The sequence below is a fragment of the Stenella coeruleoalba genome (assembly GCF_951394435.1).
Source record: "Stenella coeruleoalba genome assembly, chromosome: 15".
Lineage (NCBI taxonomy): Eukaryota > Metazoa > Chordata > Mammalia > Artiodactyla > Delphinidae > Stenella > Stenella coeruleoalba.
The window spans coordinates 50,744,514-50,760,634 of NC_137161.1; the positions used below are offsets into that span (position 1 = coordinate 50,744,514).

Below are 16,121 nucleotides of genomic sequence, written 5' to 3' on the forward strand. Positions count from 1 at the left end.
TTCAAACCCGGATCTCCTTGGAACCCCTCCCTCCCCTCAGCCAAGGGCTTCCAGAGACAAAGTGGGAAACACCTGGCCCCCTTCTTCATCGCCATGGCCGTGATCTCTCCCTAGGGAGGAAGGGTCCCTCCACCTGAGACCCCCTTTCCTCCTCAGGAACCCCTCCACTTCTTATCCCCTTCTGCATTTCCAGTTATTATCTCCAGTCCCCCCATATAAATGTGCTCTGCCATCTTGAATAGCAAGGACACCTGGGTCCCCTTCCAGTGCCCCCCTCACTCCACCCTTCTGCTCCCCCTTCAACCCTCTTCAGTGTGGTCTCCGACTCCCACAACTGTCCTGGACCTCGAACTGCCTGGTCACTGTGCCCTGATGCTGTCTGCCCTTCTAGTCCTCCCTTGGCCATGTGGCAAGGCTGCCCTTGGGGCACCCAGCAAGGACAGGGGAGGGGTGGCTTCACGTCTGTCTAGCTCTTGGTTTTGGGGTGCCCACATGGAGCCAGCTCCCACACTAACCTCCTTGGCCTCTGGAAGCACCCTCTGGAGGCCTCTTCCCACTGGCAATTTCCTCTCACCTCCTGGGTGCATCTCTCTTCCACATGGTCTGCTAATATGGGTACTCTGTTTTACTCCACCCTTCCAATTCTTACGGACTCCAGAATTTATTTACTCTGATTCCACTCAGTATTTTTTTCTTCTAGGATCTGCGCTGGGGGAAGTCACAGACCACTGAGGTCAACCTCCTCTCCCCCAACTCCACCAGTGCTCTCGCCCCTGCTCCTCACTGAACTTGGCCTTTCAAAACATGGGTGTCCTGACCTTGTCACCCCCAGTCCACAACACCTCAAGGGCTCCCACCACCCATGCAATGAAATCCATGCTCTGAGGCCAGGCCCTGTTCCACAGTCTCATTCCTCCCTCCCCTTCCCCACACAGCCTGCAGGAACTCTAGGCAGATTCCAGAACAGCCCTGTGGTTCACCCTGCCTGAGGACTCCAGGGCCCCAGGCCAGGTTAAATGCCCCTCCTGGAGGCTGCCCCAGCCCTGGGCTTCCCCTTGCCAAGGTACACAAATCTGTTTCCCTGGGTCTCAGTGATGTTTCCCCAGTGCTCGCCAGGGCCTGGCACCAAGTGGCCTGCAAATGTTTGGTCACAAGTGCTGGAACACTCGGTGAGGGGCTAGATTTCATGGTGCCTGAAGATACCCCAGTCCAGAGAGGTTGGTGCCAGATTCAAGACGAGAAAGCAGAGCCTGTTAGGAGCTCAGCAGAGGCCCAGCTTCTCTGCTACCACCCCCATGGCGCCCCTATGCTCCTGCAGTGCAAGCAGCCCTAGGGCGCAGGTGTCACTCCAATCCCCCACTCGGCAGGGCTGGACCAGTCAGAGACAGAGAGGTGGAACCTTGGGCAGCTCCCCGGACGATGTAATCCCACTCATCGCCGGCAGGGGGCGCTGCGCGGCTGCTCTCCCGGGCTACAGTCGCACTCCGCTCCTCTGGCGATGGGAGGAGGTAGGCGGGGCCATCCCTGGGTGGGCGGGGCAGTCCACCTGGGAGTCCTTGACCACGGGCCTTATGCACTTCCGCACTCTTCGATCCTCGAAGCCTCTCCAATTCTCTCTCCCTCTCATCTCTGGGTCTCTTGTTCTCATCTCTCTTCCCGTTGTGCTGGTCCCGCCTGCTCCAATATGGGGCTCTGAAGAGAGGCCTGGCGAAGTCTAAAGGAAAGGGTCGTAAGCGACGCCTGGTCATCGCGCGAGGCCCTTAATGCCTATTAGGGAGGGGGCTCCGGCCCTCCCTCAGGAGACAAGGCCTCTGCTCACGGTCACACCAAAAGAGTCTCTGCCCAGACCCAGGCTCTGCCCCATCTCCGCAGGGAGGTAGGTTCAAAGGTCAGAGGAAACCCCCTCCCCCCAGACAGGAGCACAGGACAATCCTACACCAGGTGGACCTAGGGGAGAGAAGGACTGGAAGATCTGACATACTTCCTCTCCCTCTGTCGCATCCCAGCGGACCAGGATGGCTGGAGTGGGGTGAGCACAGGAGCGTGAGGGGGTGGGGGTCACCCAGACCTCTGCTCACCTGCAACCTGTCCGCCTTCCCGCCTGCTGCTGGCCTCGTGCTCACCTCCCCCAGCCCATCCCCAGCGACCCAAACAGCTTCCAGCCCAAACACCTTTCAGTGCACACTTCCGGGCCGCTGCCCAGGCTTCTCCCTTCCCTTTGCTGCCTGGACTCTCTCTTCTTGCACCTCCGCACAGTGCGGCTGAAGGAAGAGGCCTGGGAGAGTTTGGCCAGAGAGCTGCTGGGTCACCTTTCTTCACCTCTGTCACCCCAGGCGCTCCGTACTCACCCTGTTCCCTCTCACTCACTCCTGCTCTCCCTTCCGAGTGGTTCCCTGCTGCCTTTATTCTGTTGCTTTTATCCACTTCCTTTGCTATCTGTCCCCTTTGTTACTATGATGTTGGCTTTGTTACTCTGCTAACCTTTCTTGGTACCTCCTTGGCTTCTCTTTTGCTTTGGGGCCTCCTTTGTTATTCTGGGGCACAGTGTTCCTGGCCCCTGGCTGTGACCACATCCCTTGGTTACCCCACCCTCCAGTGGTGTTCTGTTCCCATCCATTTCACTCACAGGCTGAGTCCTGGGCTGCAGAAGGCTGATCTGGGAGTGTCTTTTCTACAGAAGGGGAAGAGGTCTCCAAGCCTCCTGACCCAAGGGATCAGGGGTCCCTACCTTCCCTTCCCCTTGGTCTGGGGGTCTCCCCTCCAGCCACCTCCCTCGTCTCTGGTATGGCCTCAAAGCTATAGCATGGCAGGTCCTGGGTGGTCCTGGTTGCTATAGGGTGACCCCTAAACCCCACCTGGGGTGGCATATGGTGGACCCCACTGTCCATACCCACCCTCACTGCCTCCGGGGACAGCAGTACCAGGTTGGGTTCAGGGAGGCCAGTCACAGGCCAGACAGGCAGCCTCTGGAGAGACAGACAGACAGATGGAGGTGGCTAGCCAGGCAGCAGCCTATGGCAGCATCATCCAGGGGATGGGGGAGCAGCCTTGCCGCTTCAGCCTAAGTGGCTTTTAGGGACAGCAGCTGGGGTGTGGACACCCAAGGGGCTGTGGCCCAGGAGGCTGCCTAGAGGCAGGCCCTGTGCTTGGGCCGGGGCTATGAGCCCAGGCTGCAGGCACTGGCAAGGGAAGAAGGAGCAGCAAGGACTGGGCCTGAGCACAGCCTGCTTTTCCCCTCATGGGGAACTGTCTGGGCTGGCTGTGCCTGACCCCTGGGGGCCAGGCATGTGCAGGGTGCTGAGCAGGGCTGGGGAGGGGCAGGTTGAGGGTGAGCCTGCAGCTCAGCTGTCTTCCTGTATGTGTGACTGAGAAAGCTGAAGAGGGTGGACTTGGGATCTCACCACCCTGGGCCCAAGGGGAACTGGGGAAACTTGCATGGGTCTCTTCCCTCTCCAGACCTGTTTCCTGATCTGTAAAATGGCCTGAGACCCCTAGGTTTGTGGGGTCTTTGTGTACTCAGAGAGGTACACAAAGAATAAATGACTTTCCATCGGTTGGGAGAAGGGGGCATTCATGCTGGTGGAGGTGGAGGGAGGGGAGGGGAGGAAGAGCTGGGGTGCAGGAGGGGCCTCCTCAAGGGAGCAGCTCCCGTGAATGCTGACTGGCTAGTGCTCAGAGGCCCAAGCCGTCAGCACATTTCATCCTAGGTCAGGAGGAGGGTAGCAAAGACCCCTTCCTTCCAGCCAGATAAGTGCATGTCATTCCCTCACCCTTTGCAGTCACCCACCAGGCCTGGGATGGGCAGGGGTTGGAGTGAGGGGTCCTGGCAAAGGGAGGGGATGGTGGTGGGGAATGCTTAATGGTCCAACGTAGCACAGATAGGCACAATCACTCCTGGGCAGGGCCAGGAAGTCACTCAGTCACTGGCCTACAGGATATAGGAAGGGGCTGCTGCCTTGTCAGTTTCAAACCCCTCTTTTTGCCTCCTGGACCATCCTGGGACTCTGTGCTGGGTCAGGGAAGCTCTGGGTTGCAGGAGGGATTCTGATACAGGAACGGGCCATGGGAGGGGAGAGGGGGGAGGGGTAGGGGGGTTCCCGAGGAGGGTGGGCAGAGCCATGGCCATTGTTCTTACCCTCGGGCCCCTGTATAGGGGTTCCTCAGTCTAAGGATCCTTTCTCCACCCCCTTCCCGCCTCAGGGGCCTGCCTTGATACCCCTGCTGCTCATACAGTAGGTGCTCAATAAATGTTACTGGCATAGGAGGCAAAGGCGCTGGCGCCAAGAAGGCTGCCCAGAATGGGAGCGAGACAGAGGGGTACTGGTGATTCGGGGGTGCCCTGACGCCTCCCCCGGGGCCTCCCTGGGCTGGCGGAGCGCGGAGGCAAAGGAAATGACCAGGGTGGCTTGGACCCGGGGCGGGGGCGGCATGGCGGAGGGGGCGGGGAAGGGGCGGGCGCGGGGGCGGTGCCGCAGCCAGAGCCCGAGCCGGAGCCGGAGGCGACGGGAGCCGAGCGGGAGCCGCCGAGGCCACCACCGGGTCTCCAGCGCCGCCGCCGCCTCCGCGCCCCCCCCATCCCCGCGAGCCGGCCCCCGCGCCCCTGCCTGCTGGCGGCGGGCGAAAGCGCCGTGGCCAGCCCTTGGCCGGCCGGTGGGCAGCCGGCACCATGGCCGCACCGGAGCCTTTGCGGCCGCGTCTGTGCCGCCTGGTGCGCGGCGAACACGGCTACGGCTTCCACCTGCACGGCGAGAAGGGCCGCCGCGGGCAGTTCATTCGGCGCGTGGAGCCCGGTTCCCCGGCGGAGGCGGCCGCGCTGCGCGCCGGAGATCGGCTGGTCGAGGTCAACGGCGTCAACGTGGAGGGTGAGACGCACCACCAGGTGGGTGCCTGTGCTCCATCCCCGGCCCACCGCTCCGCCACCCCCCACCGCCCCCATCCCCGGAGCGCGTCCCTGCCCCGCGCGCGCGGAGGGCGCCAATAACCACCGAGCTCGGGGCTGCCTGCGCCCAGGCCTCAGCTCCCTTCTCCGGGCCAGGAGGGGATCGCACAAGGGCCTGCGGTGGGCTCCCGTGGAGAGGTGGGGGACGTGGCCGCTGAGGCAGAGGCAACCGGCCTCCTTCCTAGCCTCCTCCAGCCCGGGTCGGTCCTGCACGGAGCGAGGCGGTGGGGGGTGGAATCCTGGCAGGGAGGGGCCCGCATTGCGGCTCCTCCGTGTCTCAGCCCTCGCTCTTAAGTCTTGTTCCGGCCTCAGCGCAATGTGTGGAGCAGTTGGCCCCTCGGGGGTCTCCCTGTGCCTGGGGATACGGGTGCTTTTCTATCAGCGTGTACACATGTGCGTGTGTACACAACTGGGTATGTCTGTGAATGTACAGGTCCCTCGTGTGTGTACCTGCAGGGGATGTCACAGGGAGGGCACACCTGTGTGTGCCTGCATCAGTTGAGTGAGTGTGTGTGCTGGACTGTATGCACATGCGTATACAGGTCTGCACTCCTAGATATATGTGTGTGCATACAGATCTGCATGCCTGGACGTGTGTGAACTGGGAGATGTGTGTGTGTGTGTGTGTGTGTGTGTGTACCCTCCTGTGTGTGGCTGTGTATATATGTGTCCCGGCCTCTGTGTCTGTTGGCTATGTGTAGTCGTCAGTGTGTCTGTAGCCAGTGTACTAGTGTGTGTCCTGGCTGATGGTGTCTGGGTCCTGGTGGGAGTCACCGCTGTGGCAGCACATTCTTCTCCAAAGAGGCTGCTGGATGGCCTGGCAGGGGTCACTGATCGCAGCCCCCTGCCCCTTGCAGCTGAAGATAAAGGCCAGAGGGAGGTTCTCTGCAGGTTCTGACCCCTGGGGGGGTGTCCGTCTCCCACTGACCAGGGACTCACCTGGCTTGGGTCCAGTCTTCCTCCACCCCTTCTACTCAGGCTCCTCTGTGTCCCCCCAACACCTGTCTGTGTGGCCAGGCCTGGGCCTAGAGATTAGTAAATTGGCTGGGCTGGGAGCTGAACTCTCACTTCTACCCTTGGAGATTTTGTCTGTCCGTCTGTCTGCCGTCCTTCTGTCTTTTACCCAGAGTGTCAGCTGGATAGGCTGTTTGCTGGAGGGTGGGGGTCAAGGCCAGAGAGCTTGGATTGACAGGCCATAGGGAGGGCCTGGTAGAGCTGGCGCCTGGCCTCTGTTTAACAGTTGCTGCCACCCTTGCCCCTAGAGCAATGCTTATCCCAGGCCTCCCGGGGTGCTGGTCTCTAAGAACTTCACACAGGACCACTTGAGACCTTCCCACTGTCTTGGGAGGGAGAAGGTACAGTTACGGCTCCCATTTTACAGATGAGGAAACTGATGCTTGGGGATACTGGGTGACTCGTCTGGGTCCCACAGTCAGGAAGCATGAGGGTCCTGGAGTCCTCCTGTGACTCTGTGGCTCATGGGGAAAGACAGGTACAGAGGAGGGCTGGGGCAAAGATGGGCCTGGTTCAGACCCTCCTATCTTTTGAGAACATCTACTGAGAAGCTGGTGGGGGCCCTGTCTGTCCTTTCCCAGGCCTAGGGGTAGGGGTGGGGTATTGCCCTTCCTTCCCCAATGCCCAGTGGGCACTGCCCCTCCTGCGGGCACACACTAGCATGTATGCGCCGTCACCATGCACATGCTCTAGATACTTCACAGACACCTGTGTAACCACACCTGTCCCACAGGTGGACCTGCCCCTCCCCACCTCTCCCTGCTGTGTCTGAATCCTGCTTTCCGGGTTATGGGTAGGTACCTGAGGAGGTGCCTTGCCACAGGAATCCAGGTGTTCTCCCCGCAGGTCCAGTAGGAATAGGTCCATTGTCATGATCTGGAAGAGAATGGAAGGCCTAGAGGCAGGGGTTTAGACCACTATGTTCCACCACTGGAAAAGACAGAAAAAGGCACAAACACACTGAAACTGGGACCCAGGGAGACAGTTCTCTCCTTCAAACCCAGACCTAGAGACACCCTGAAACAGAAGGCTGCAGGGTGCAGGCCGCACACATGCACACACGCATGCTGAAAACCCGAAGCTCAGCCGAGCCCCGTCTTTGTCACTTCCTGGGCCGAGGTGAGGCCCTGTGAGGCCCCCACAGCCCTTGCAGCCTGGGCGCTTGTGTCCGGAGTCCCAGGAGAAGAGGGAGGGAGCTGCTGGAGTGGGGGTGGGGGGCGGAGCCAGCGGGCCTCTCGATCCAGCCGCCCACCCCTGCCCCTGGTAGGCTCGCAGCCTGCCCACAGCCCTGGGCCAGCCCTGGGTGGTGCCGCTGCCCATGTGCTGCCTGCTGCCTGGAGTGCTGGCCGTGACCTCCCACCACCCACCTGTCCCAGGTGGTGCAGAGGATCAAGGCCGTGGAGGGGCAGACTCGGCTGCTGGTGGTGGACAAGGAGACGGACGAAGAGCTCCGCCGGCGGCAACTGACCTGCACCGAGGAGATGGCCCAGCGAGGGCTGCCCCCTGCCCACGACCCCTGGGAGCCAAAGCCGGACTGGGCACGAGGGAGCAGCCTCAGCTCTGAGGTCGCCCAGAAGGTATGGTGGGCTCTGCCCACAGGGACCACCTGGGCTCTCCCAGAACCACCTTCTTGTCCTCCTGACAGCAGTCTCTGCCTCTAGTCACCTCCAGAAGTATCTGTCTCCATCTCTGCTGCCCCTCTGGGCCCCTTCTCTGCCCCTGGTGAAAACCCTCTTGGCTACCTGGAGCCACTCTTTCTGCCCTCAGCCTGTGCTCTAAATCAGGTAGTGTCAGGGCAACCTGGCCCTGGTCCACAGCCCCCGTCTCTGGCCCTCTTCCCCAGGACGCTCCTCAGAGCCACTTGTCCTAGGAAGGGTCATTCTGACAAGCCACCCCCTCCCTGGCCTAGGGGCTGAGGAACCTGGGGAGGGGCTGCTGGGATGTTCTGGGACTGAGCGTGCTCAGCTCTGTGCCTGTGTTGGGTGTCTGTCTGAGGAGCCTGCTTGTGCTCTGAAGGCCTCAGAGGGACTGACCCTCCTCCGTGGTGGCAGCTGAGGAGACTCTCTAAGCTGGGTCCTCAGCTCTGGGGTCTGCAGGGGTTGCGGCACCTCCCCCTTCTCCTTGCTCCCCCCTCCAGACAGGAAGAGCTAACTGGGGAAGAGCTGGGGAAGGGGGAGGTGGTGGTGGTGGGGAGTCTAGTTCTGTCTCTTTCTAGGTAGCAGGGGCTGGGCAGTGGCCCTATTGGGGCAGCACCTGGATGCCAGGAGGAAGAGCCTGCTTGTCCTGCCCTCCTGGAAGCCCCGCGCCCTTACTACCTTCTGTATTTTGTGCCCCTACTACCTTCTTCATTTTTTTTTTAAAGAGAAAAATCCCTTAAAGGAAGATTCAAGCCGAGGGGCTCCCCAGAGCCCACTTTGAGAACCACTGGCCTGGGGCTGGTGGAGGTGTGAGATCTGACATTTCTGGGTGTGCAGGGGACCCTGACACCTGCCCTGTCCCTGTCCCGGATGTCTCCCAGGCGAGCTGGCCATGCCTGTGACCTGGATCCTGTGGGGCCTTGTGTTTCTCCTGGAGGGGATGGCATTCCCGGTGGGGAGGCAACCTGGGCACAGGCATGAGCATGAACCCCTGCCCCACTTTTTTGTTCTTTGTGGCTCTAGGGCAGGCTAGGGGGTGATGGTTAGGGCCACAGTGCCAAGTCCTGGAGTCTGGACTTTGCCCCAGGGCCACTGAAGGCCAGAGTAGGGGGTGTTAGGGTCAGATTTGTGATTTCAGGGGAGCCCTGGGATGGTGCACTGGCTGACCACCCCGCCAGACTGAGAGCTGGAGTCTCCCTCCTTCCCAGGGCATCTCACCCCCAGGAGGAAGCGCCCCTCCCCCTAGGCGTTTGTCCATTGATTTAGACACAAATGGCTGAGTTCACCTTCCTGTGGAAAACTCTGCCCTCAGGCCTTATCTGGAGGGTGGGGAGGCACCTTGTCCTTGGGTGGGACCTTCTCCCTCCACTATTTCAGGCTCTGGGGGCTGCAGGAAGCCCTAGGAGGGGTCTTCCGCTGGTGTATTTTTTTTAATTTATTTTTATTCGACTTATTTTATTTTTGGCTGTGTTGGGTCTTCATTGCTGCGCGTGGGCTTTCTCTAGTTGTGGCGAGTGGGGGCTGCTCTTTGTTTCAGTGTGCGGACTTCTCATTGGGGTGGCTTCTCTTGTTGCGGAGCACGGGCTCTAGGTGTGCAAGCTTCAGTAGTTGTGGCTCGCGGGCTCTAGAGTGCAGGCTCAGTAGTTGTGGCGCATGGGCTCAGTAGTTGTGGCTCTCTGGCTTTAGAGCGCAGGCTCAGTAGTTGTGGCGCACGGGCTTAGTTGCTCTGTGGCATGTGGGATCTTCCCAGACCAGGGCTCGAACCTGTGTCCCCTGCATTGGCAGGAGGATTCTTAACCACTGTGCCACCAGGGAAGCCTGCTGCTGGTGTAATTTTAGAGGAAAAGAGTGGGGCCCGTCTGGCAGGTCCCTCCGTGGTTGGGGCTGGCAGGGGGACAGGGACCCCATAAGGTCAGGGGAGTCCCTGAGGGCACGGTCTCTCTTTTCCCTCCCAGCCAGAGACCCGGTATTTAATCGGCTGAGCTCAGAGCATGGGAAGGAAGAGCTGGACCTCCGCTGACCTCCACAAACCAGGCTTAGCTTCCGCCCATCACAGGCTGTGAGGGAGCCTGGGTGAACGATGCTTATATACAGGGCTATGCCCTGATAGGGCCTCAACAGCAGTGGGTCAGGAGAACTGGGGAGAGATGTGTGTTGTTTGCTTCACGGTGGGGGATGAAGGGGCCCACCCTCCATGCCCTGTGGGGGGAAGGGCTGAGGTGGGAGTCCAGGCCCCAAGGGCCCTTCTGGCTCTCTCAGCCTCAGTGTCCTCCTGTCCTGGGTAGGGAGGAGGGGGTGCGCAGGGGAGGACACTGATGTGGCTGGCCCCTCCCTTCCGGGGGCTGTCAGCGCTGTCAGTGGTGACTCAGCCCGGTTCAGACTGGGCTGGGGTGGCCGCAGCTGCAGTGCAGCTGATCGTGACAGTGATGATGGGGGACCGCCCCGAACAGCGACGGGGCAGCCAGCGGTGCCAGGGCTGCAGGGGTGTGATAGACCCCGGGCCCTCCTCCCCCTCACAGCCAGCCCATGCCTCCATCTCCAGTTCTGGAGGCCTTTGGGGGCTGAGAGTGAGTGAGGTGACAGAGTCCTGCAGAGGGTGACCGCCTGGTACAGGACGTGGTGCCTACAAGAGGGCTTTTGGGGCTCCCTGGTTCCTGCTCCCCATCCCCCCGTGAGCTGCAGCAGGACTGTCTTATGTTCTGAGGTCAGGGTCCCCTCCTTTGCCTCCTTGTCTCCCCAGCCCTGGGTCCTGGGAGAAGGGCAGGGCCTCCCAGCAGTTTCCTTCCTTCCTTTCTTGGGACGGAAACCTGGCCGGTGGGGGACACCCGGCTGGAGCCTGAGAAGGGGAGGGGGGCTCAGCCACCACCCTGCTCCTCAAAGTGACTCAGCCCTATGTCCCCACCCGTCCCTGGGGAGCCTGGGCCACAGTGGGAGGTGGATAAATGGGGTGGCAGCCTGGGCTGGCTGGAGAGCTCAGGCCACTCCAGCTGGACGCTCGCCGCTTGCCGCTTCTGTCCCGCCTCCTATGGCCCGCTCTGGGAGTGCCACACCACCCTCCCCGGCCCCAGGAGCCCTTCCACGGAGCCCATCCCGGAGGCTTGTGCAGGTCAGGTGGGGTGGGGGCAGGGTGGGCAATGAGGAAACTGGCAGCCAGCTTAGTCTCTGTCCCCCAGGATTGGGAGAGGGGACGCTGGGGACCCTGGTGACCCTGGTGTGAGCAGGCTGGACCCTGAGCAACAATGGGGGCCTTTTTCTGCCAGGGCTGGTGAGTCACCATCTGGGGGGTGGTACAGCCTGGCTCCAGGGGTACCCCCATGCCAGCCTCTTTGTCTGGTTAGAGGCATGTCCGGGAGACTAGGGCTTGTCCAGCTCTGTGGCTGCCTGGTAGGGAATGGGGCTTGGAAGCCTGTGGAAGCCTGAGGGCCTAGCTGGGAGGCAACAGGAAGTGCTCTGAGCCAGGGCAGGAGCGAGGAATGTGAGCAATGCGGCCAGGCCCAGCCTGCACCCCCTCCTGACCTACTATGGTGCTGGGCCTCCCCGCGGGCTTTCCCCCTGGGTCGCCTTGCTGCCAGCCTTGTCTCCCCACTGTCCCCCATTGCAGCCCCTCAACCTGAGGGGCCTAGTGCCAAGTTTGGCGCTCCTTGGACCCTGATCGTAAGGAGAGGGACTTAGGTCAGATGTTAGGAGAAACCTCTTGGCTGTGCGGTGAGAGGCAGCCGTGCTGGGTTGAGGCAGGGAGATGGCCAGTACGGTCTCGAACCAGAAATGACTGCATTCAGCCTGGCTTCATGGCCCCAGCTGTCCCCTCCGACAGTCCTGCTTCCCATCTGGGGGCCTTAAGAGAACACTCCCTGGAACCATTGTGGAGGGTGTGGGAAGAGGCCACAGGGCCCAGTGCTGAGGGCCGTCCTTTCACACGATGGGTCACTGCACGGGTCCATGAAGCCTGTTTGCGAGCGTACGTTTGGATGTCTGGTCTCTGTGACCATGTGATGCCCCGCTGCCACCCGGGCCCAATTCCACCACCAGGTGTGCTCATGTCACACTTCCACGGCCACACATGGCCCCGGCCAGCCTTGGGACCTGTGCTCTGACAGCCTGGACCTGAGAGGCACGTCAGAGCTGCACACCTGTACTTCCAGGTGTGTCTGGAGAGGGGCTGAGTCTATAAGTGAGCTCCTGGAGCACCCAGGGGTCTCACAGCCCCAAGTTCAGCCCAGGATGCCTGGCTGAGCCCCTGGGGGACTGAGGAGCAGCAGCCCAGTCCCTGGAATTCCTGGGGTTATGGGGCAGATGGTGGCCTGCAGCGGGGGTTCCAAGGGGGCAGGCTTTGGGGGGTCGGGGAAGGGGTCATGGAGAAGGGGCACAGGCTGGACCGGAAGAAGGTGTTCCCCAGGGGTGGGAGGGCCTAGAGACTGAGGTAAGGCACCACCCTGTGAGGAGAGACACGCTTGGTCCCACAGCTGGGTGGCCACAGTCCGATTTGGGGTTTGGGGGTGAGCTCGAAGGCCTGGAGGCTGGCCCTCCCTCAGTACAGCCCCCAGCCTGGCCCAGGGTCACTGGCCACACACAGGGAGGTAGAGGGACAGGAAAAGGCCCTGGTGAGCACCCCCTCCCTGCATAGTCTCATCTGCACGCGCACTTGAGCCCCAAGCTCCCAGGAAACCTGAGCTGCTGGCCGCCCGCTCCCTCCGGCCACCGCCATGTTCAACTGAGCACCGGTGGCCGCTGGCCACTCAGCGCTGTGGTCACTACCTCAGGCCCTGGCTGGGTGGGGGCCCTGGGGTCTGGCCTCTGCCTGCACGGCCCTCCCGCACCCCCAGCCCAGAACCTACTGCAGGATGCCAGAGGTAAACGGAGGCAGAGCCCTGGGGTGTTGGTGGGGGGACCCTCAGGGCACCGTGAGCCTTCCATGGAGGGCAGGGAAGATGGGAGGCAGGCCCCATCCTCGGCCCCTCACTCTGCTCCCTCACTGGGGCTCCTGCCCAGGCTCCAGCCGGTGCCTCCCAAGCCTCTGGGCCCTGTGGGGGCGGGGGCGGCTCCAGCTTGATCTGGAATGTGAAAGCAAACACAGCCGCACTGCCATCAGCCCTAGGGAGACCTTTGGGAGCATAAACAAAACAGCCGGTCCTACGGCCCTACCCTGCCAGCCCCACACTCCGGATGGGGGTTGGGTAGAGGACAGGCGGGGCCCACAGCCTTCCTGGACGCTGTGACGAGTGGCAGCTCATCGCACTTGTCTCTCCTAGGCCCCTGGTCTGTGCTCAGCCCTAGCCTTGAGCCCATTGATTCTCCCAACACCCCTGTAAGGCCCCTGACCCTATCGCAGGTCCCTAAGGCTTTGTTCAGGATCCGGAAGCTGGATCATCACAGGCAGCCTAAGCATCACCCCCCCAGCCCCCCCCCCCCCCCCCCCCGCCAACCCCGTGTTGGTCTCTGAGACCTGGGGATGCTGTCAGGTGGGGGCATGATGCTGAGTGTGGGGCTGGGGCTCCCTCCCACCACCTCCACTCCTGCCTTTGCACACTGGGGACAGGACTGGAAGCCTCAGGGGTGGGGTCAGCGCCTCTAGGGTGGGAGGTCAGAGCTGGAGCCTCACCCTGCATCCCTGTGCCTGCAGGATGTCAATGGGCCCCTGAGGGAGCTGCGCCCGAGGCTCTGCCACCTGCAAAAAGGCCCCCAGGGCTACGGGTTTAACCTGCACAGTGACAAGTCCCGGCCTGGACAGTATATCCGCTCGGTGGACCCAGGCTCTCCTGCTGCCCACTCTGGCCTCCGTGCCCAGGACCGACTCATAGAGGTACCCGCCCTGTGTGTATATGTCTGCTCCTGTGTCCTTTCTGTTTGTGACTGGGCCCGTGTCCCCTGTGTGTGTCCGTATGTTTGTCTATGCCTGTGCCCTCCCGCGCGCGCGCGCGCGCGCGCGCGCGCGCGCGTTTGTGTCTGGGCCCCGGGTCCTCACTGGGAGGAGGGAGATGCTGGGAACCTGAGCTGGTGCTCCTCTTGCTGCCGTGGCTGGTGACAGCGTTGATGAATATTTGATGTCACACCTGGCCAAGTGGCTTGGGGGGCTGGTGGGGACCTGCCCTCAGGCAGCACTGATCCCATGCTGGCGGCGGCAGGTGAACGGGCAGAATGTGGAGGGGCTGCGCCACGTGGAGGTGGTTGCCAGCATCAAGGCACGGGAGGACGAGGCCCGGCTGCTTGTGGTGGACCCCGAAACAGATGAGCACTTCAAGCGGCTGCGGGTCACACCCACCGAGGAGCATGTGGAAGGTGGGCGGCTGCCCTGGGGCCCAGTGCTGGGGTAAAGCATTGGGGGCTGAGTGGCCAGTGACACACTGTCCCCACAGGTCCATTGCCATCACCAGTCACCAACGGGACCAGCTCGGCCCAGGTGAGAGGGTGGGAGTGGACAGGGTGAGCCCAGGAGACCACAGGGGCACCTTTGGGGGTCCCCAGACCTGACAGAGCCCCTCCGACATTTCTGTCCTTGTCTAGCATGGTTGTGAGATCGAGCTTGGCCCTGTCACTCCCAGCCATGATGCCCCTTGGATCCGTCTTGGGTCAGCCACACCCCAGCGCCATAGGGCACTCGGGCACCTCCAGGGTGTAGTAGAGGCTCAGTGGCCACTGCCAAATAGAGGAATAAAGGCAGCTCTGGCGTGTGCACGCGTGTCTGCACGTGTGCGTGTAAGCCTGTGTGTGCACAGCGGCTCCTGGGTGGGGTCCCTAAAGCCAAGCCTTACCCTTGGTTTCCCAGCTCAATGGTGGCTCCGTGTGCTCATCCCGAAGTGACCTGCCTGGCTTAGACAAGGACACTGAGGTAGCGGGTGCCTATCCACCTCTACTGCTGTTCACACACTGGGGGGCCTGAGGCCTTGGGGGCGGGCATCTGTGGAGCTGTCAGCCTGAGCTGTGAGGCCACCGCCTCTAGGAAGCCCTCCTGGGCCTGCCACCAGGTGGCCTCTGGTGTGAACTCCCTGGGAAAGGCCACCTGTCTGGGGGCCTGGGTCCAGGGCTCACTCTGGCCACCCACCCACCATATCTGCCCCTAGGATGGCAGCACCTGGAAGCGCGACCCTTTTCAGGAGAGCGGCCTCCACCTGAGCCCCACTGCAGCCGAGGCCAAGGAGAAGGTGAGAGCCACCAGGGTCAACAAGCGGGCACCGCAGATGGACTGGAACCGGAAGCGAGAGATCTTCAGCAACTTCTGAGCCCTCCCTGCCTGTTTCCTGCCGGGCTCCTCCTGCATGGACCTTGGGCCTTGCCCCTCGGGCCCGCCCAGAGCTCCCCTCAGTGGACTGGAGGGGACATCCTTACCCCCCAAGCCGTGGTGGTCCCACCACCACCCAAGAACCAACCTGTGCCCCAGTGAGACCCCGTCCTGCCCCCCACCCACTGGGTGCTAGGGGAGTGTGGCAGCAAGATGGGGAGAGAGAGCCCCTGAGATGTGAGATACCCAGAGAGACAGTGATGGGATGTGGGGAGAGGGAGAGGAGGGAGAGGAGGGAGAGGGGGGAGAGGGGGAGAGGGGAAGAGGCAGTGGTAACCCGCGGGGCCCGGCCCTTGCTGCTCTGCCTGGGCCTGCTGACTTAAAGGAATTTGTGTTTTTGCTTTTTTTCCAGAAAGAGCTCTAGCTCCACACATGTTTCCACTTAATACCAGAGCCCTGCCCCCACCCCCCTCAGGACGTGCTCTCTAAATAATTGCAATAAAACAAACCTTTCTCTGCAAACCATTTTCTCCCCACCCCCTCAGCAGCAGCCATCCCAAGCAGGAGTGCCAGGGACGTCCAGGGACAGAGTTGGGGCGCTTGCAGGCCGTGTTCATTCAGGCTTTGGGGGGTGCTGGGGATGCCAGATGTGGCTGTGAGAGCTGCCCCTCTGCCCTGTCCCTGCCCTCCCTGGGGGGGTGGGTCTGGGGTACAGGGCCTGGGCTCTTTGAGGGGCCTGAGAATGGAGGCCCTGTGCCCCTGAGGAGGGCAGACTCTGGACAGGCACCTTGTCCCTGCACAGCAGCCCCCAGACCTTTGGGGTGTGACTGTGTGAGAGCCTGTCCCCAGGAAGGACCCCAGGCTCCGGGCTTGGCCCCTGCTAGGAGCCTCCCCCAGAGGAAACCCCACCGACTCTGCCTTTCCCCTGCCCAGAACCTGACCGACCGACATCGCTGTCTGCCCCATAAGCCATAGCACACGCGCGCCTTCAGAATAAACAGGCCTTCCTTGGACCCTGGCTGTCTCTGTCCTTCCTGAGCCTTCATTTTGGGGGTTGGAGGGATCATGGTCTGGGCAGGGAGGTGGCAGCCTGCAGCTCCCCAAGTCTCAGCTGCTGGAAACAGTCCCATTCCTAAGCCTCCCCTCCCCAAATCCATCCGCTAGCCCCTCTCAGCTCCTGCTCCCTCTTGCTTATCTCTCCAGCGCACTTGGGACCCCTGTGCTTCGGAACCCTGCCCTCTCACCAGCACCTCCCTGTGAAGCCTTCTGGGCCCCTGGCCCCCCAGCAGGTACACGCAGGTCAGGCCCTGTGCCC

General features: G+C 61.9%; 1 protein-coding gene across 4 annotated transcripts; it reads left to right on the plus strand.

Annotated features, from left to right (window-relative positions):
* Positions 1-4,519: 4,519 nt before the first annotated feature.
* On the plus strand, positions 4,520-15,075 carry NHERF2 (NHERF family PDZ scaffold protein 2). 4 transcript variants are annotated; one of them, XM_079945998.1, is made up of 7 exons: positions 4,520-4,879; positions 7,330-7,530; positions 13,211-13,390; positions 13,713-13,866; positions 13,944-13,987; positions 14,354-14,416; positions 14,649-14,945. In XM_079945998.1, the coding sequence occupies exons 1-7, from the start codon at positions 4,667-4,669 to the stop codon at positions 14,805-14,807; spliced, it is 1,014 nt and encodes a 337-aa protein (XP_079802124.1). In that variant the 5' UTR covers positions 4,520-4,666; the 3' UTR covers positions 14,808-14,945. The 4 variants fall into 4 exon arrangements, with proteins under 4 accessions (XP_079802124.1, XP_079802125.1, XP_079802123.1 ...); XM_079945999.1 differs by lacking the exon at positions 14,354-14,416; XM_079946000.1 differs by lacking the exons at positions 4,520-4,879; positions 7,330-7,530 and adding an exon at positions 10,541-10,696.
* The last annotated feature ends 1,046 nt before the right edge of the window (positions 15,076-16,121 follow it).